Here is a 20,769-nt window from a genome sequence, read left to right on the forward strand (position 1 = left end):
CAGTCTTCTTTCACTTCCTTTTTATCCCTTTTCTCCCAGCAGCAATCAGGCCCGGAGTGCCTTCTATAGAAACAGTTGTGTGATCTTTTCGGATATTACTTAATTAACATTAAACCGATCATTCTACTTTACCTTAGTCCTGAGTGGTTCTGAGAGCACGACTTTAAGTGACTTTTCTTCTTTCATTTATCTTTTATTTGTTGTTGTTAGCTGCGGTCGAGTTGGCCTCTAACCCATGGCAACCCCACACGTACTGAAACTAAACGCTGCCCGACCCCGTGCCACGCCCGTGATTGGACTGGAGATGGACCGTTGTGATCCACTGAGTGCTCATTAGCCGATTTTTGAAAGTAGACCACCATGGCTTTTTTCCTAGTCTGCCTTTGTCTGAAAGCTCCCCGGAAACTGTTCAGCATCATAACAACACACAAGTCTCCACTGATGAATGGGTGATAGCTGCACATGAGGTGCAATGGCTGGGAATCAAACCTGGGCCTCCTTCATGGAAGGGGAAAATTCTCCCACTGAACCACCAATATCCCAATATCAGTATCGTAACCACTCACAATATATGGCTAATTAATATTAAATTCAGTTCCTCAGATGCACTAGCTTCATTTCAGTTCCCCAAAGGTCACCCTTGGCTAGTAGATCCTGAATTGGACAGCACAGAGTATTTCCATCATTGCAGAAAGTCTTACTGGACAGTGCTGATTTACTCTTTATCACGCTGCCCTGTGTACATAGACTTATTTGTAGCACTTGTCATCACTACTTACTATATTCCTATGCACAGACAGGCTCAACAGAGACTTTAGATACCTCTAGGCATAAAAGCAGGGATTGAAGCAACCGGTCATTTTTAATCCTAATCCTTTTAAGACTTGTAATCTAGTTCCTTTGTCTTTTATGGGATAATTCTGTACAAATAATTGTGAAGTTGTTTTGTTTTTGCCTTTTTATCCAGTTGAAAAGATCTAGTAGAATACAATGCAACTGAGTAAAGCGTATGAATTTGGTACTGGAATTGTGTTGTCCTAATTTATAGAGTGAAGTCAAGGTGAACATTTCACTAGGTTGCCTGTTTGTTCTTGACTGTGTTTCTTATTCATACCCTCTTGCCTTACCCTCACCCTGCTTTTCTTCTCTGAATAACATCAGAATCATTGACTAGAAAGTCAGAGTGGTTGGAAAATTTGCCACCACCAAAGAGAGGGGATCACTGGATAATCAAGACTTAGCACTCATAGTTATTTACAGAGGAAATGTCACTGTAGGGTCCCAGTGAACTGAAAACCTATCTTTGTATCACTGCAGATGAGGAAGTTTTGTTGCTCAAGTTCCAGGGCTTTGAACTCATTTTCCTAGGTTCAACCATGGCTGAGGAAACGAAACTGGAATAGACCTGAATTTTTAAATTTGAGTGAACTGGAACGATAACCTGAACGGGAAAAATTATAGGTCGAAGCCCTGCTAGAAACCTAATTTCCCTCTTAGAAAACAAGGGCAGTGTACACATTGCATAGCAACCAAATCGTTGCCCATGAGATTTTGAGCAGAGTTGAAGACAGTGGTGCCCCGCTCAAAGATGGCAGCCAACCCAGCCACTTTGAATGTGCATCATGCTCCACAGTCCTGCCAATCATCCAATCTCATGCATGAGCCTACTGAAAGGGTTCACTACCCCTCTTCCTAGTCTTCCATTCCAGGGCTTTGACCTGTAATTTTTCTCATCCTGGTTATCATTCCAGATCACCCAAATTGTAAACATTCGGATCTGTTCCAGTTCCGGTTTGTCGACCATGACTGAACCGGTTTGAACAGGTTTGAAGCCCTGCCAAGTTCATACAGCTCTTTGTAGCAGGGCAAGAGTTTAAGCTTATGTCAGGTGTCTGCAAAAGCCATTCTCTTCCCATCACTCCATGCAGTTCCTGGAAATGTTGTCATATTTGTATCCTTTCTCAAAAACTCACCCATCTCACTGGGCTACCTTTAGTGTAGTGGGTGTGAGTGTAAATTTATGCTTGGAGAGGCCTTGAGATATTCTTTTTGGTTGTCGTAAAATTTAAGTGTACTACTGTGTGGGGAGGAAACACTGGTGCTGTAGTGGTTAAGTGCTACGGCTGCTAACCAAAGGGTCGGCACTTCGAATCCGCCAGGCGCTCCTTGGAAACTCCATGGAATAGTTCTGTCCTACAGGGTCGCTACTAGTCAGAATCGACTCGACAGCACTGGGTTTTTTACTGTGTGGGGAAGGTAGACCACATTGCACATGGAGCATTCTAAGGGCAACATGGGCCTTCACTTCAAGAGGGTGAAACCAGTTCTGGGAAGTTGTTATCAAAGAAGTAAAGATAATCCTATCATGTTTAGAGCCAGAGCACTGTAGAAACCAGGAAAGATGCTGTGGTGATTTTATGGGTCATAGCCAGCCCACTTCCTTTCCCCCAAGACACCCAGGAGCCAGAGGACAGACAGAGGAGACCTAGTGGAATAAATTACCTTCTGATTAGGTTGGACTGCTTAATAAATAGCCCCTTAACTGAGTGGCATGGGGAACACTCGGTGCTGTTTGCCAGGGGCCAGTGGATGAACACAAGGCATTTTAGGGCTGTTTTATTCCACCAGCAACTTGGAGAAGCATTATAAAATTTCCCAAACTTTGCTGCAAATTAGAATCACCTGGGGGGGTTTAACAATCCCAGTAAAAAAGTCACACCCCGTACCAATTAAATCATGATGGGGTAAGAGCCAATGTCAGTATTTTTTTAAAGATCCCCGGGTGATTCCAGTGTGCAGCAGGATTGGAAACCCTAGCCCTTATTGATCCTATGACCTCTCTTATTTTCCCTTTCTCTTTTCATCATCCTTTTTTCCTTCTCTTCCTTTTATCCGGTTTTCACTTTAACTGTTGTTCCTTACCACAGGCCAGCTTCTGTCTTCCTGAGAAGTACCAGCCAAGCCTTCTTTCTGCCCCTCTACTAGATTGCTGGAAAAAAACAAAAACAAAAAACTAAACCTCTTGCCATTGAGTAGCCGACTCCTAGTGATCCTATAGAACAGAGTAGGACTGCCCCATAGGGTTTCCAAGGTTGTAGTCCTTAAGGCAGCAGACTGCCACGTCTTCCTCCTGAGGAGCAGCTGGTAGATTCAAACTGCCGACCTTTAAGTTAGCAGCCACCGGGGCTCCTTCTAGGTTGCTCCTGGTGAGCAAAAACAAACAAAACCAAGGGGGTGCCCCTTCCCGCCAACAGACGACACTGTCCAGGTCTTGGTGCTCTTCCAGGGCCTTCATGTTGCCCTGAACTGTTGTCTAATCGTGGCTGTTCATCACCTCTTTCCCAGGATGCTTTATGCCTCCTTGGTCAGAGCTTCCCAAATGAGTGTCTGCTCACTCCTGGGCTTCCGCAAATGAATTCTCAATCATCTACCGCTCTCTGTTGTTGTTAAGTTGCCGTAGAGTCGGCTCCAACCGAGACATGCCTGTGTGTAACAGAAGAAACGTTGCCTGGTCCTATACCAGTTATTTAGGAGGCTAGAAGAACGTGTGTTTTCATTTCTTGGTGCTCCGGTTTTCTCATCTGTACAATAGGAGCAGTAATATGCCAACCTCATAGGGCTGTTGTAGGGATTAAAGAAAGCACTTGTGAGAGTGCCTAGCACATACTGGGTTGAACCATATGAGACTGCTGTTTTTGTAGGTCAGAAATGATCAAATATTGGTAATTTCATACTGTTCAATATGTGCTCAGTAAATTACTATTATTTTCCTTTTTATAAAATTAAACTGTTTAATTTGAATGTAATTTTATTTATAGTTGGTAATTTTTTTGTTTAGCTTTAAAGCTATAGGAGCTTTAAGCCTGAGGGGATTAATCCAAGCTTTTTGTTTGTGCATGTTTAAGTAACATCACGCTGTAAATATTTGACAGTGAGGGTAGAAGTTCTGTCTGTGACTTTTTTTTTAATCCTTTTCAAGGGGAATGCCTTGCTTGCGTTTAAGAAATTTTGTGTTAGACCTTCCCAGTCTGCTGCATCTAAATTCACCTGCCTGCCCCTGTTTATCCTCACTGTAGAATGCTGACCTTAGTTTGGAATCAGTTATAAAATCTGACAAACAACTGGGCTTTTGATTTTTCAAAATAGAACACAGGGCCTTTTTGAAGACTTTTCTAAGGTCCTTTCTGACCTGGAAAATATACAGTTCCTGAGATGGTGTTTTGGCTCAAATTAATAACCCAGACACCTCCCTGGGCCACTCAGGGCAGATGTTGAGAATTCCGGTATATTAGGTAGCAGGCATGTGCCATGTATTATCTTCTTTTCCATTTTAGAGATGGAGATTGAGGCACAGAGAGGTAAAGAAACCTGCCCAAGGTTATTCCGCTATAAGTTGTTGTTAGGTGCTGTCGGAGTCAATTTTCAACTCATAGAAATCCCATGTGACAGAGTAGAACTGCCCCATAGAGTTGTCTAGGCTGTAGTTTTTACAGGGGCAGATCACCATTCTGGTCATTCTCAGCTGAGCCATTGGGTCACCATGGGCTTTTTCAGCTATAAGTAGCAGTCAGGATTCTAGCCCATGACAATCCTAAGAGATGGGTAAAGGGAGCTGAGATCACTCAATGCCCTTGCTCTATTGCCTGAGGCAGATCACACCTCACCTTTCAGGAGGTCTCCATGTGCCCAGGAATTCCGTACCTATGTGGAACCCTGGTGGTGCAGTGGTTTGGAGCTCGGCTGCTAACCAAAAGGTCGGCAGTTTGAATCCATCAGCTACACCTTGGAAACCCTATGGGGCAGTTCTGTCCTGTTCTGTAGGGTCGCTATGAGTTGGAATCGACTCCATGACAACAGATTTGGTATTTTGGGTTTTAGGTCAGCCTTGCTAGCTGCTGTTGGTCGAGGCAGTGTTGCTGCCTGTGGAGTGGCCTTCTTTCCAGGCCCAGGACCTCTGCGCTCCTTTGGATGTTAAGAAGTGGTTTCTCTGAGCTTTCTTAAAATAGCTAAAAAAAAAAAAAAAAAATGTAATCCAAAACTGGGACCTTCCTCTTGCCTCAATTGCCTCGGGGCATCACAGTGTTCCCTATTAAGTGGTCCTGGGAGATGTGGCCACAGGCAGTGCTAGAGGAGGATCATAGAATGAAGTTCATTGGTTGGTTATTTGTTTTCTTCCGTTGTAATTCCACTTTCCCAATTTTGTGGATTCCTGCGAGGTGGTGCAAATGGTTAGGTCTTTGTGTACTAGCTGAAAGGTTGGTGATTCAAACCCACCCAGAGGTGCCTCGAAGACAGGCCTGGCGATCTGCTTCCAAAAGGTCACAGCCTTGAAAACCCTATGGAGCAGTTCTACTCTGTACACACAAGGTCGACATGAGTTGGAATCAACTCATCAACAACTGCTAACAACAACAATTTTGAGAAGACCTGCCTTTTTTTTTCCCTTGAGAGTGGAAGACATGTGTGGTGCTTTTAGCAAGGCCTCACAGAGAAAAGGAAGACTAATATTACTAATAATAAAGACGGTTTTGCATCACTGTGGCGGGGGTAGTGGGTTTTTAGGGAGGAGCCATCCTTAAGAAAAAGAATATAAAATTAAAATCATAAATCATAACAGGGTTTTTGGCTGGGCCCCATGCAAGCAGGGCCCCTGAAACTTACTCTTCACTAACTTCATGATAAACCTACCTCTAGCTATGAAACTTTTGAATTTTTAACATCTTTTGTTTTCTCTAATTCTTCTTATTTCTGATATCTTATGACTAGTATACTTATTTGATTAGCTATACGAGCTCAGACGGTTATCTGGACCTTTATGAAATATAAAGCCGTTGCCGTGGAGTCGATTCCTACTCATAGTGGCCCTATAGGAGAGAGTAGAACTGCCCATAAGGTTTCCAAGGCTGTAATCTTTACAGAAGCAAACTGCCCCATCTTTTACAGAGCAGCTAGTGGGTTTGAACCGCTGACCTTTGGTTAGCAGCGGAGCACTTAACTATTGTGCCTCCAGGGCTCCTTATAAAATGTAAGGGGTCCTTGAATGATTTGGCAGTTGGAGAGGAACACTAGCACAGATAACCACCCACCCCTCCTGGTAGAGGAGATAAAAAGTCAGCTTATCGGTGGCTGAAGGAGCAGTCGGAGGGCCCTGCCCAGGTCCTAGCCTCTGCTTCCCTCTCATCAGCATTGGGGCAGCTGCATCTGAGGTGTGACTTAGAAGTCAGGGAATCAGGTGGAAGCCCTCAGTAAAGGGAGCACATCTTAAATGACCTGTAATAGGTTGAATGGTGGCTCCCCAAAGGGTAAATTCAAGTCCTAATCCTCAAACCGATAAATATTAGTTTATATTTCAACCAATGCAAAAACCAAACCCTTTGCTGTAGAATTGATTCTACCTCATGGTGACCCCATGGGTTACAGAACAGAACTTCTCAGGAGGGTTTCCTTGGCCATCATGTTTACAGAAGTAGATAGCCAGGCCTTTCTTCTGCAGTGCCACTGTGGGTTTGAACTGCCAACTTCAGCTTAGTTGTCCAGCTCAGTTTGTGCTACCCAGGGGCCTTTATATGGTAACAAATGTGATTATATCAAGCATTTTGCAATGAGATACTCCGGGATTATCCAGGCAGACCCTAAATGCTCTCACAAGTGTCCTTATCAGAAAGAGGCAAAGGGAGATAACATAGCAGGAGAGGAGAGGAGGACAGAGACAGCTAGAGGAGAAGGCAATATGAAGACAGGGGCAGAGATTCCCAGAGTGATGGGGCCACAAGCCTGGGCAGCCATCAGAAGCTGAAAGAGTCCAGGAATGGATTCCCTCTTAGGTCCCCCAGAGGGAGCATGTTCCTGCCAGATTTAAGACTTCTAGTCCCCAGAACTGTGAGGGAATAAGTGTCTGTTGTTTGAAGCCAACAAATGTGTGGTAATTTGTTATAGTAGATGCAGTATATACAGTAGCCTTCCAGTGGTATTTGAGTTTTAAAACATGTACGAACCTAAATAAATTTCTGATTGGCAATATTAGCTGGTATGATGAAGGGTGGAGAATTTTGGCAGATGGGATACGGATTTGGAGCACATTCTAACCACCCTTTTAGTCATAAAATGAGGTGATTGCCTACTCTCTCTCTGGAGGTTAAGCATGGTTTTGAGTGGAGAGTGTTTGTGCTGCCAAGGTATTCAGTCTGGTCAGGGTCTGGAAAGCCTCAGTGGAGTCTCTTTGAATCAGGGAGGCAGGCCTGGGGTGTTTCACAGCTAGTGCCTGTCCTTCAGGTCGTCTGCCATCCCTCCCTCCCTCCATTTCTTCTTTTCCTTCTTCTAAATAAGCTGCCATGTTTAGCAGAAAGGGACATGGACCTCTTGTTGGGTGTCTTTGAGAATGCTCTGTGACCTCCATCCACAGAGGGCCTGTGTATAGTTAATGCAGTTGTTGTGTAACTTGGCCCTTTGCTCCTTGGTATCTTACAAGTGTGTGGTCTTGGTTGAAAGGACAGCACATCAAAATCAAACCATGATCCCTCTTGACTGAATGACTCCAACGCTCATCATCTTTTCCCTACATACTGGGCAAGTCACTGTTTCCTCCTAGCAGCCTTTGTAGGGATTTTTCTTTTAAGAATTATAGAATGATTTTATCAACAGAGTTAAATAATTTGGTTATTAAGTTGGGACTGTTAACAATAACATGTATAATAGATAAAATCCATGCCTGCCTCATACAGGACAGCAAGTGAGTGACCAAATGAGCAAGTAAAATAGAAAACACGGAGGACAATTGAGGAAGAGAAATAGGAGACTTGGTAGGAGGGGGAGGAGAGAAATTCCAATGGGCTCTTTCAGTATCAGCAGTCAGGGAGTAGGGCCCATTTAGGTAACTTACATTCCCTTATCCACAAGAGGCTACCTATATACCCACTACCGTTGAGTCGATTCTGACTCATAGCGACCCCGTAGGGTTTCCAAGGCTGTAAATCTCTACGGAAGCAGACTGCCATATTTTTCTCCCAAGGAGCTGCTGGTGGTTTCAAACCACTGACTTTTTGTTTAGCAGTCAAATGCTTAACCACTGAGCCACCACAAGAGGCTATTCAGTATTGTTTTCTCTCAGAAGGAAAATTAATTTAGATGCAAAACCAAAAATTTTCTATTACCAAGGGCAATCCTCTTTTATTAATAACTCCTATATCTGTTTATGCCTGAATGAATATAATGTAAAATCTTATTATATTCTGCTCTGCTACAATAATAGACTTTTTTAATAACCATTATTTATAGAGGCTCCTAAGTGAAGATGGTGTATTACACAGGAAGAATTTCTACCCCAATGGTACAGAGTTGGGAGGGCATCTGATGAGTTCTCCTGACTCCAAACCCAAGGTGAGGAAATAATTGTGCTAGTTTATTAAATATGCTTTGAAAGCCGAGTTATAGTTTAGTCTGTGAGTTTTAGCAAGCCCCCATATCCTTTTACAGAAATGGAACTGCAGTGATTTTTGAGTGTTAGATAATATTGTGTGGAGCTCAAAATATTGGTTGATCAGAAATTGGAGGATGGGTACATGAATATATATATATATATATATTTTTTTTTACAAGGCTATTCTTTATCAAATGAGAAAACTTGATTAAGATTTAGAAATTGGCTTGTAAAGAAGCTAGTGGTTAAAAAATATGACCAAGGGTTTTTACATAAGCCATTCTTATGGAGTTGGCTACTAGACTTTTTTTTTTCCTCTTTTCATTTTTCCCACAAGAAGACAGATCACAGTCTGGTTTCCCAGCCCACAGAAAATTCTGGAAGGGCTATACACACCAATCAAACTGGCAATTATAGTTCTTTGGTATATCAAGGGCTAAATGGAGACAACCCTCCAGATCATTTAACATAAAACTTGAGCAGGGTTCTTGGGTCAGTGAAAAAGAGGAAGACTCTCAATGAGATGGACTGACAGTGTGGCTGCAACAATGGATTCAAACATAGCAATGACTGTAAGGATGGCACAGACCGGGCAGCGTTTCATTTTGTTGTGCATAAGGTCATATGAATTGAACCAACTCGACAGCACCTAACAATAACAATTAGATGGATACTAAAGTTCTGTCATAATTAAGGCAAGAGTCAAAAACTAGCCAAAATGTCAAGAGTTGAACAGAGCTGGGCCTTTTCTCCCCATCTCCTGTCTCTTGGCCAGTAAGCTTCATAACAAGGCTCACATGTTCCTGAGTGTCATACCTTGAGGGCTCCTGTACTAGAATGAGGCTGTCTTTTTCTAATTCTAGTTTGAAAAATGTGCAAGAAGAACTTAGATTGTCTTCATCTGGATCAGATGTTTAACACTGGCCCAGACCACCGTGGCCAGTAGGATGGGCTATTTAAAAACATGGTACTCCCCAATAGTAACATGTGGGTGATGTGACAGAGGGCCAGTTCTTATAAAAAGGGGAAAGTGGGAAGGACAGAACTATTTTAAATAGACCAGTCTTTTCATTTCAGATTCATAACTTCATTTGAAAAGTTCTAAGAAGTGGTATTCTGTATTTATAGAGGAAAATCATGTCAGTAGGTAATGTTCTCATCTTTTGCCATTCACAAAGACATTCATTTGAGCTACCTTTAGCTTCATTTTGCACTTACAGGCTAGTGAGGTTATTTCATACCCTTTTTTTTTTTTATTGTTTATCATAGTGGTCATCTTTGTGATTTTGATAGCCCAGCATCCAGTCCTTCTTCAGGAGACAACACGTAGATTTTCATTTGGGAAACCAGTACCGCCCCTACTCTCCAGCCATGTGATTTGCATGAAGTTCACTGTGCTCTTGTTTCTATGACTTGCTAGCGACCCAGCTCTAGCCAATTGGAATGTCACATTCCCCCTAGCCAGTTATTGGTCCAAAGGTGGACATAATGGCCTTCTCCTTTCTTTGGGCTTTTTTGGGAACCGTTAGGAAAGAGACTCCCTGAGAATGCTTCTGGAGCCCCTGGTGGCCACAGTTTGGGGAGGCCTTGAATGATAATAAAGGTAAAATAGGGGGCAAAGCAGAGTTGATGGATGGAAATTCTTGATAATTTGGTTTTGAAAGTCCAGGCATGCCTAAACCAGCCAGTTAGGTAATCCAGTAAAGTCTTTCCCCACCCCACACTGTGGCTAATGCCTGTTTGATTTGGATTTTCGCACTTAATGATGAATATTGTGAAAAAGCAGTTATTTTCATGAACAGAACTAAAATTCCTAGTTAGCTCTTTTGCTCCACTTCTTTATGTTTCAGTTTTCTACTGCTGTGTAACAAATTGCCACAAAACCTGCTGTAAGTTACTGTTGAGTCAACACCGAACTCACGGTGACCCCTTGTACAACCAAATGAAATACTGCCTGGTCCTGCGCCATCTCCATGATCGTTTTCGGATCAGACTGTTGCGATCCAGAAGGTTTGCATTGGCTCACATGTTCCTGAGTGTCATACCTTGGGGGCGCCTGTACCAGAGAGAGGCTGACTGTCTTTTGCCAATTCTAGTTTGAAAAATATCCAGGAAGAATCAGTCTTTTCTTCCTAGTGCATCTTAGTCTGGAAATTCTACTGAAACCTGTTCAGCATCATAGCAACACGTAAGCCTATACTGACAGGCAGGTTGTGGCCGTGCATGAAGTGCATTGGCTGGGAATTGAACCCAGGTCTCCTGCATGTAAGGCAAGAATTCTACCATAAAACTTAGTGGCTAGTTACAACTACAATCATTTTATTATCTCTCATAGTTTCTGTGGGCCAGGAAAGTGGAAAAGCATGGTTAGGTGGTTCTGGCTTGGAGTCTATGCAGCTGTGATCAGACAGTGGCTGAAGCTGAAATGGAGGTGAGGGAAGGTGGCTGGAACAGCTGAGGTCATCTCTCTTTGTTCATGAAGTTTCAGCAGCTCTGTGTGGACTACTTAGGGCTTCCTGACATGGTGGCAGCCTTGGGGCAGTCAGACTGCTTTCATGAGGCTCAGGGCTTCAGCAAGAGTGTTCCAGAGGACCAGGTGCCAGCTGTATCACATTCTATGACCTAATCTTGGAAGCCACGTAGTGTCATTTCTGCCGTAATCGATCAGCTGGTCAATAAGGTTAGCCCAGAATCAATGGGGAAGGATGTAGAACCCACCCCCCGATGGGAAGCATGTCAGAATTTGTAGACCTCTTAAACTGCTATATCTTATAAACAGTTACCAAATTGTAAGAAAGATACCTGTGGTCAGAATGATATTTTTGAGTAGACTTAGTTTTGTGATGACATGGTTTTAGTTTATACTTTGGGGAGCGGAATTAATTTTTTCAGGCCACCAAGGCACTACCAAGCCTAGTCTATATATATCGAAAATTACATCGATTTGTTATGATATCCGTGATCTTTTATGCTTCAGAATTACCTTTTGCTCTCGTATTAGGTATTTAAAACTTCAGTTAGAATAGAGTTGTTGTATATTTAGATTTGAATTAATTCTCTGCTTCACCATTATTTAAGCATTGGCTTAGTACTGAGGTGTTGTCATTTAGTACTTAGTTCCTTGGTCAAGGAATCTGTGGGCAATGTGAAGGGTTAACACTCCCAGCTGCTAACTGAAAGATGAAGGTTCAAGCCCACCCAGAGGCACATGGGAAGAAAGACCTGGCCATCTACTTCTAAAAAATCAGCCATTGAAAACCCTGTGGACCACTGTTCAGTTGTACTCTGATACACAGAGTTGCCATGAGTCAGGTTGCCACTTGCTTTTAAAAAAATTTTTTTTTCTTACCTTAGTTAATGTAGCTTCCAGAGGTGCTTAATTTTCTTCCAGCGACCATCTTAAAGAATGAGAGTATCTTATTTTATGGACTCTATGTGAAACAGCAATTAGGGTGTAGATTTGTAAAGCTTGACCTGGATTAACATCCTATCACTTCACCTCTCTGACTAGTGTAGATATTCTCCTTTATGTTATCTATTGCCATCCACAGAGTAAAAATTCAGAATGCAACTTTTCTCAACTTTCCCCCAGGTAAAGGAAGCCCAGTAGATATTGAACTAATTTTTTTTTTTTAATTTCGGAATGTAGCAAATAATCCATTGGAATAAAACCAGCAGTTGAGTAACTCATGCAAAGGTAATTTAGAGTACAAATTAGATCTGTCGGAGTGGTATTAGATTTGCAAAAGCTCATATATAACAAATGAAAGGTCACAGAGCTGTGAAAATGAGAGTGTACTTCTTCATAAAGAGAACTGTAGTCAGGGACAGGATCTGCAGTGCATATTCAAATAGCAGGACTGTAAAATGGAAACTCAACATCTTTTCTAAATGTCTAGAACAGTCCAAAGGCACAGTGGACTCCAGGGGAAAACATCAAAGTTCCAGAAAAGACCCTTCATATTCTCTGAGCGTGTCCAGCATCATATAAGTGAGGTTTGGAGATTAAAACACCGTCAACAACTGAGAATCTATAGAGACAAGATGCATTTCCCACAGCGGCCCCATGTTTCAGCAGATTAATTGTGAATGCATGTCACTCATGTTTCATTTTGCAGCTCCTAGAAAATACTAATAGAGTGAGTGGGGCTTCATGATATACTGCAGTGTAAGCAGTGAGTGATGTTAGCAAAGAGTCCTGCCCATCCTGTTCGTCTCATGGAAAAGAGGGGTGGAAAATACAGTACTGACCACTGCAAAGTAGACAAGTTCTTTTACTGTTCATTGTATGTAGACCTTTATTTTTAGCACTGTGTCGAACTTGACTTTTACAGTGGAACAAAATCCATATTTATGAAAAGCAATGTGTGGACTTTGTTAAGATTAAAACCTTTTGTGCATCAAAGGACGCTATTAAGAAAGAGACAAGATGACCCACAGGATGGGAGGAAGTATTTGCAAATCACGTATCATAAGGGTCTAGTATCCATAATATATAAATAATTCTTACAGTTCAACAATAAAAAGGCAAATACCCCAATTTAAAAATGATCAAAAGATCCAAATAGATATTTCTGCAAAAAAGATATGCAAATGGCTGGTAAGCACGTGAAAAGATGCTCAACGGCATTAGTTGTTGCTGTTGTGAGACATTGAGTCAATTCCGATTCGTAGTGATGACCCTGTATGACAGAGTAGAACCGCCCCATAAGGTTTCCTAGGCTGTAATTTTTACGGGAGCAGATTGCTAGGTCTTTTCTCTCACAGGGTTACTGGGTGGGTTCGAACCTCAGACTTTTCTATTAGCAGCAGAGGACTTAACCATTGTGCCACCAGGGCTCCTTAGCATTAGCCATTAGAGAACTGCAAATAAAACCACACTGAGATACTACTTCATACCTAATAGGAGGGCAATAATTTTTTGAAAAAGAAAAGAATAGTAACAGATGTTGGTGAAGATGTGGAGAAATTGGAACCCGTCATACAGTGCTGGTTGGAATGTAAAACGATGCAGCTACTGTGGAAAATTGTTTGGTATTTCTTCAAAAAGTGAATCATAGAGTTACCGTAATATCCAACAATTCCCCTCCTAGGTATATATTGAAGGAATTTAAAACATATGTTCACATAAAAATATGTATATAAATGTTCAAAGCAGCATTCACAATAGCCAAAAAGTGAAAAAAATCCAAATATCCATCACCTGAATGGATAAACAAATGTGGTATACCCATAATGTGAAATAATATCTTCACAATAAAAAGGAATGAAGTAATGATTATTCTACAACATATTGTATGATTCCATTTACGTGAAATGTTCAGAATAGGCAAATCCATAGACAGTATGTAGATTGGTGGTTGTGAGGGGATGGGGAGAGGAAAGAATTAGGAGTAACTGCAAATGGGTGAGATCCTTGGGTGATTTGTGCTTGACTACTAACATAAAAGTTGTCAGTTCAAACCCACCCACGGACGAAAGGCCTGGAGATCTGCTCCATAAAGATTACAGCCAAGAAAACCCTATGAAACAGTTCTACTCTGTAACACATGGGGTCGCCATGAGTCAGAATGGATGTGATAGCATTGGGTTTGGTTTTTGCTTTTACTAATGGGTACAAGATTTTTTGGGTAGGGGGGTGACAAATGAATAGCAATTGGTGATGGTTGTACAACATTGTGACTATACTAAAAACGACCAAATTGTACACTTTAAAAGGTAAATTTAGCTCAGTAAAAAGATTAAAAATAATAAGATAAAAGTAATAAACTCTAGAAAAAAATAATAAAGACAATGTGGTATTTAAAAGGGTTAATAACCCCTGTACCAGAGACAAACCTTGAGTGCTTTCTGAGATTCTTGTAACTGGCCTCTTTTTTCTTTTGGTCCCTTGACACTGGGCTGACCCTCCATTCTGGCTGCTGAAGTATGGGGGAGTGAGTACCTTGTGAGGAGAGTCTTGATCAATGGGAAGCACACAGGAGGGGACCAGGCAGATAAATTCTCCCTCCTTGCTCCTTCCTCGGACTATACTCAGGTATAAGCTCTCCTTGCAATCTTGTTTTTGTGGCTTATTGTCAAGTGGCGACCAGTATAATAATTTAGGATCACATGGCTTTATCTTTTCTAGCTTCACTCCTTTCTCGCTTCTCGCCTTTTGCCTTCATTATCCTGGGCTTGGAGCTCCCAATCAAAGTGCGAGCACCTTAAACCATGCCCCAGGTTCTGCTTTGAAGAAGACCTGGACTAAGACACTAAAGGAAATGCTTTGTGAAGAGGGCAAGAGAGGACATTCTTGCCAAATATTGATTCTATTGTTTTAGAAGAGATATGGACTTTTTTGAGGTTATTTTCATTGTCTTTGGGTGAAAAGATTATTGGTGCATAAAAAGCAAAATGATTGTCAGACTCATTCTTTGAAAAGCAATCTTTTTTTAAACAAAACAAAAAACTATTTTCCTCTATAAAAGCAATACATGGTCATTAAATTTTTTAATATTCAAATTTAGCAAAATGAATATTAAAATCACCTAAAATTATAGATAATTTTGGTGTCTATCCTTTCAGTCTTTTCAGTAATCACATAGAAGCCTAGAAAATACATACTTTTTTTTTCCCAAAGAAAGAACAATTTCACAAGAAACCATTGGAATAATTAAGATTCAGCTACTTTAAAAATTTGGAAATTTTAGCATTAAGTAAAAAAAAAAAAAAAGAAAACAAAACTCATGGTTAAAAAAAGTAGTTGAATTCCCTCAAATTTGAAAATGTGTGCTAAACAAATCAGGCCTAAAGACTCAAGCTGGCCCTTTTCTGTAGAAAGTAGAAATGGTTCTCTCTCTCTTTGTAAATAAAAAAATAGGCTTTATTTTTAGAGCAGTTTTACGTTTACAGAAAAATTGTACAGCAAGTACATAGAGATCCTTAATCACAACTGCAAAGTCCCTCTTACCATGTAAGGTAACATTGACAAATTCCAGGGATTACGACTTGGAAAACTTTGGGCAGGGGCAGTGTTCAGCCTATCACGATAGTCACCTTTTTTTAAGCTCAGCTAATCCACTGAAAATTTTCCAACCTATATTTCCAGTGCAAAGTGCATTAGAAAGAATTCACACTGATGTCCTTTTTAGCATATTCTGGGATGAGTAGGTCAATAGGTAGGAGGAGCAGCCAAGAGAAACTTCTAGGAGAAGCTGAACTTCTGTAACTGAGCTCTTTAACACAACTGTTCTTTAGATTAATTATTAACACCTGCTTTGTCAACCCATGACTGTCCCCAGCACAGGGGAGGTACTACGAGGTTACTGTGTTTGCTCTCAGTTCTGCCCTTAAATGTTTGTAGCTGCCAGTTAGACAATGAGTAAATGATATGGTGGGAGGAGGAGAAGCATGTTAGACAATTTCAACACAGTATTAAAAATAAACAAACAAAAATGGAATATGCTACATAAGATTAAAGTAGAAAAGTAAATTGAAAGTATAGTGATGCTAGTTTTAAAATTTTTTACACTTTTCAAAAAGGTAACTGGAATGTAAGCTCTGCCATACTTGATCTCATTGATTTAAATTTAAATCACTAAAGTTTCCTATTTAATTTACTTTACTATGAAGATCGGTTTCCCTATTCTTGATATTATTGATAAGTTTTAAAGTATCATTTCAAGACACCCACCTTCCCATTGGTTTATATTTTGGATCATAAAATAGGTATAGCAACAGAATAAACAAGCAAACAAAAACCCAAACCTGTTGCTGAGTCAACTCTGACTCATAGTGACCCTACAGGACAGAGGAGAACTGCCCTATAGGGTTTCCAAGGAGCAAGAGGCTGGTGGATTCGAACTGCCGACCTTTTGGTTAGCAGCTGAGCCCTTAACCACTGCACCACCAGTGCTCCAGTAATACCATACAATACTTCAAATTAAGTTTTATTCTGTAGTGTAGGTCTTGATAATTTTTTAGCAGATGTATTTTTTTTTTAACTTTCTATAGCAAAACATAAAAAAATTTTTTTTTTTTATTGCAAAACACAGGATGAATTGGTGAGGGGAATAAGTGCACTAGAATTAAAAAACAAAATGAAACAAAACAAGCCCGTGCTGTCGAGTTGATTCCAACTCGTAGCGACCGTATAGGACAGAGTAGACCTGCCTTGCAGGATTTCCAAGAAGTATTTGGTGGATTTGAACTGCCAACCTTTTGGTTATCAGCCCAAGCTCTTAGCCTCTGCACCACCAGGGTTCCAGCACTAGAATACTCTGAGGCAGATGTTCACATCGCCTTCACAGAGGTTTACTGAGCCCTTGCCATGGTTCTGAGCCAGGGGATGTGAAAGTAATCAGTGCAAGTTCCTGCCTTGAGGGGCAGGCCCCACAACTCCGGATGGAGTTTACAACACTCTGTGGCACCTTCAGATCATTTACGTAATTTTTAAAAAACTCATGTAACGACAATACAACTGTGAAATTACACAGAATGTTTTATAAGAAAAACCCTGCCTTTTCTATCTTTGTCTTTTCCTTTCCAGCCTTTTGTCTGTATAAATGTTTTCACATTTATTTTTACAGTTACAAGCATAATGTCATACAAGTTTAATCTCTCTCAAAATTGATCCTGCTGCAGATTGTAAGGAGATGGGAGCGTTACTGGTGGCCTAGTCAGGTCCCTACAGGGTGTTACGCAGGTCTGTCCCTCAGGTTCAGCCTCGTCTTACCGCACTCCCCACACCGGCATAGAAAAGCCAGAATTGATTTACGTCAAAGTACTGCTGTGTGCATTCTTTTAGGATTGAGATAGCGCTGCTGCTTCTCACTCAGCTGCTAGTTCAGTGAGGGAAAGACACCACACATTTTTGTTTGTTGGTTGACTTGTTTGTTTTCCTCATCATTTTGTTCAACCAAGTGTCTAGCACAATGCCTGGCAGTCGTTATTTAGTAAGTGAACAATCAGCCCATTCTCCCCCTGAATGCAAGTTTGCTTTGTGGAACCAAATTGTAAACCAAAGATGGTGAGTGAGCATGAAATCGGCAAGGCTGGCATCATCAAACTGTTGCAGGGTGATAGCAGCTTTACTTTCTTTTCTAAGAGTTTGTCTTTTTTTTATTTTTTCTGAATTGAACACACTAACCCATCTGGAATTAATTTTAGTGAATCGTGCATTGCTTAGTTTCAGTTAATCTTTTTCACATTTTTTAATCAAGTTATCATAATACTATTCATTTAGTATTTTCCTATTATGTAGTTTTGAAAACTTGCTTGTGTCATGTAAATAGTTGGGTCTATTTTGGGCTCCTTAGAGTGTTCTACTTTCTGTATTCATTTTTATATTCTCTCTTAATTCTGTCTTCATTAATATTGTTTTGTAGCATATTCTAAGTTCTCATAGTGCCTAGGCCATACTTTCCTCCATTGATTTTTTGCTTCATGATATATTTACTCTTTGGCTATTTGTTCTCACAAAGGAATTTTAGTATTATTTCATTATGCTATTTAAAGAATCTTGTTGAATATGTGTATTAAAGTTATAAACAAAAATGTCCAAGCTATGTTTTTTCAGCCAGGTTGAAGTAGAGTGAATATCCTTGACCCATTACATGGTCAGTGAGATGATGGTGCTTGGGAAAAACGTTGTAGAACATGAGGAACAAGCTCTATAGAAAATTAAGAAGATGGACGTGAATAACACATAGAGAAATTATATAGAGACCTGTCTCTACATTTCTAGTAAGCTGGGCAATTCAACCTATTAAATAATTTTTCTGCTCTCAACAATAGAAGCAAAGGGCAGAAGAGAGGACAGAATAGATGAAGCTTAGTGCCACAGAGATACTCCGATCTCATTTTATCAGGTTTTGTTTATACATTTCAAATCAGTCTTAGGAAGAACTCAGAATTGCCCAGTGGTTAAAAATGCAGACACAAAGGACAGACTGACTAGGTTTGAATCAGCTTCTGTATTTATTAAATGGAACTCAGTTTACTCAAAATGAGATAATGATAGTGCCTACCTCAGAGAGTTGTTAGGAGAAATATGTAAATTGATAGATGCAAAGCACTTCAATAGCACCGGGCCAATAAATGTTAGTTGTGTTAAGGAAATTTTGTGCTGTAGACGAACTTTTTGTTTTGGGAGAGGCCAACTTACCTTTTTTTGTTTTCCAGCTCTGAAAGTCTACCTTGTACAGGTTTGCATGAGTAATGCTACCCAGTAAGGCCACACTCTCAGACTTGGCCCACACCATTATCAAGGAAATTCTTCTGAGCTTTTGTAACTGACTTATTTATTTTCCCTCTCTGGCAGCCATCCCCAGGCCTCCTGGCAAAAAAGAGCTGGATTTCATTAAAATTCAATCTCCCGTGATATTATCTCTGCTGGTTATTAGAGGGGACTGCTACAGCAGAGCTTTAGCGACCTGATTAAGAGTAGAATTTGGTTGGAATTTTATAAGTGCTCTAAAATTACCTTTTATAAAGTGTCTCTCCACATCTACCCATTTCCTTGTGCTCTGGGCTCCCTGTCCCTCCCTAGCCCATCCTACCAGCCTGGGAACTCAGCCAGGCCACCACTGGCTTTCTCAAGTTGGGCATTGAGATGAGTCTTTCTTCATCTTTCAGGTGCGAGTTCTCTCCTGGCATCCCAAGTCCGCACTCCTGGGCCCTCTGTATGACTGACACCGCAGTCTGCCATGGAACCTGGCCCTGCTCTGGCCTGGCTCCTGCTCTTGAGCCTGCTGGCCGATTGTCTGAAAGCCACCCAGTCCCGCGACTTCACAGTGAAAGACATTATCTACCTCCACCCTTCAAGTAAGACTCTTCTCTTTGCACAGAAATGTTACTGTATTGCAAGTAAGAAGTGAGTTGAAAAATAGCCAGAGGAAGGCAGCCTTCGGTGAAGGGGACACCTGTGGTGATTTAATTGGGGGGTGCAGTGAGGACAAAAGATGCAGTATGTTTTACCCTCACCTTTTCTCACAGTGTTTGTTTTTTATTCTAAAGCAAATTTTAAGGCTGTTTTTTCTGTCACCTACACAATCACTCTGATTCTGAACAGCCTTCTTTTTCACTTGTGCTGGCACTGAGTCAGTTATCAGAGTGGACCACCATGTTCTGGGAGAAGGGTTGTTTTTAAAGCTGCATCCTTTACAGGCACGATAATAGCTGGTCTTCCTCTCTGTTCATCCAGTTCTCAGTTTCAGCAGAGCTGCCTCCCACAACTTCACGTTCCCATCCCTTTTGGTTCCCTGTGCTTAAGAATTCTCCAGGGAGCCTATAATAATGTAGATTCCCAGGTCCCTTCCCTGGAGTTTCTGATCACCTGTGTCTGGAGCTGACTGTGGAGTTTTGCTTTCAGCAAGACTCTCAGATGCTTCTGCTGCAAATATTCCAAGGATCACACTTTGGGAAAGACTGCAGTTTTATTTCCACTTTTGGTTTCCATCCCGATGTCTGTCTTTTCTCCTTTATTTTTGTATAAATCCTCTTCTGTATTGCCACTGTGGTGGTGAGAGTTGCATTTATTCTGTGCATTTTGACCTTTTAGCTTATGCCCCTGGGAACATTCTTCTTTTGAAATACTCTATTCGACAAACATTTTTTGAGTGTCTACTGTGTGTCAGACATTGCGATAAGCATCAGAGGTATAAAGACAAATACAACAGACTCCTTGCTTTTGAGGACCTTACCATCTACAAAGTGGAGGCAGCCACTGGGACTCCCTTGATCCCACCGTTAGAACATTTAACACTGAAATGCTCTGGATTCGCTGAGAGGTAGCCTGCTGCACTGGAATGCACAGGGGCTTGGAGTCCACCGGATCTGGGGTCAGCAACTAGCTCAGCTGCTTCAGACCCTTTTGACCTGAAATAAACCCCCTAACCTTGTGAGGATTAAATAAAATAGTGCACGCAAAGCACTTACCACACCCAATGTGAGCCATAGTAAATACTTAGTGTTCGCAGAATCTTTTAAAGTGTTAATTTCCTCATTCCTAAAGTATATAAAATAATACATACCCTCTAATGTTTTTTTTTTTTTAATGTTATTTTATGGACTAGAAATAATATCCGTAAAACACCAGGCACACACATTGATAAGCAATTGAATGGTTGTTGTTTATGATGTTGTTGTTGGCTTATACAGTAAACTGAGGGTGCCAAAAATACATCAACCTAATTTCGCATAGTTGGCTGGGTGGCACAGATGGTTACAGTGCACAACTATTAGCTGAAAGGGTAGTGTTTCAAACCCACCCAGAGATGCCTCGAAAGATAGGCCTGGAAATCTGCTTCCGAAAAGTCACAGCCTTGAAAACCCTGTGGAAGCAGTTCTGCTTTGCACATGTGGGGTCTCCA

At 41.1% G+C, this 20,769-nt stretch overlaps 1 protein-coding gene across 2 annotated transcripts in view; it reads left to right on the forward strand.

The window, feature by feature from the left end:
• LYPD6 (LY6/PLAUR domain containing 6) overlaps positions 1-20,769 on the forward strand; it is a 141,220-nt gene that overhangs the window by 85,763 nt on the left and 34,688 nt on the right. For both annotated transcript variants that reach the window (XM_049887175.1, XM_049887176.1), the window contains exon 2: positions 19,034-19,222. In XM_049887175.1, coding sequence (XP_049743132.1) covers positions 19,105-19,222 — 118 coding nt within the window. In that variant the 5' untranslated portion in view covers positions 19,034-19,104. The remainder of the gene's footprint in view (positions 1-19,033; positions 19,223-20,769) is intronic.

Source organism: Elephas maximus, chromosome 6 (assembly GCF_024166365.1).
Source record: "Elephas maximus indicus isolate mEleMax1 chromosome 6, mEleMax1 primary haplotype, whole genome shotgun sequence".
NCBI lineage: Eukaryota > Metazoa > Chordata > Mammalia > Proboscidea > Elephantidae > Elephas > Elephas maximus.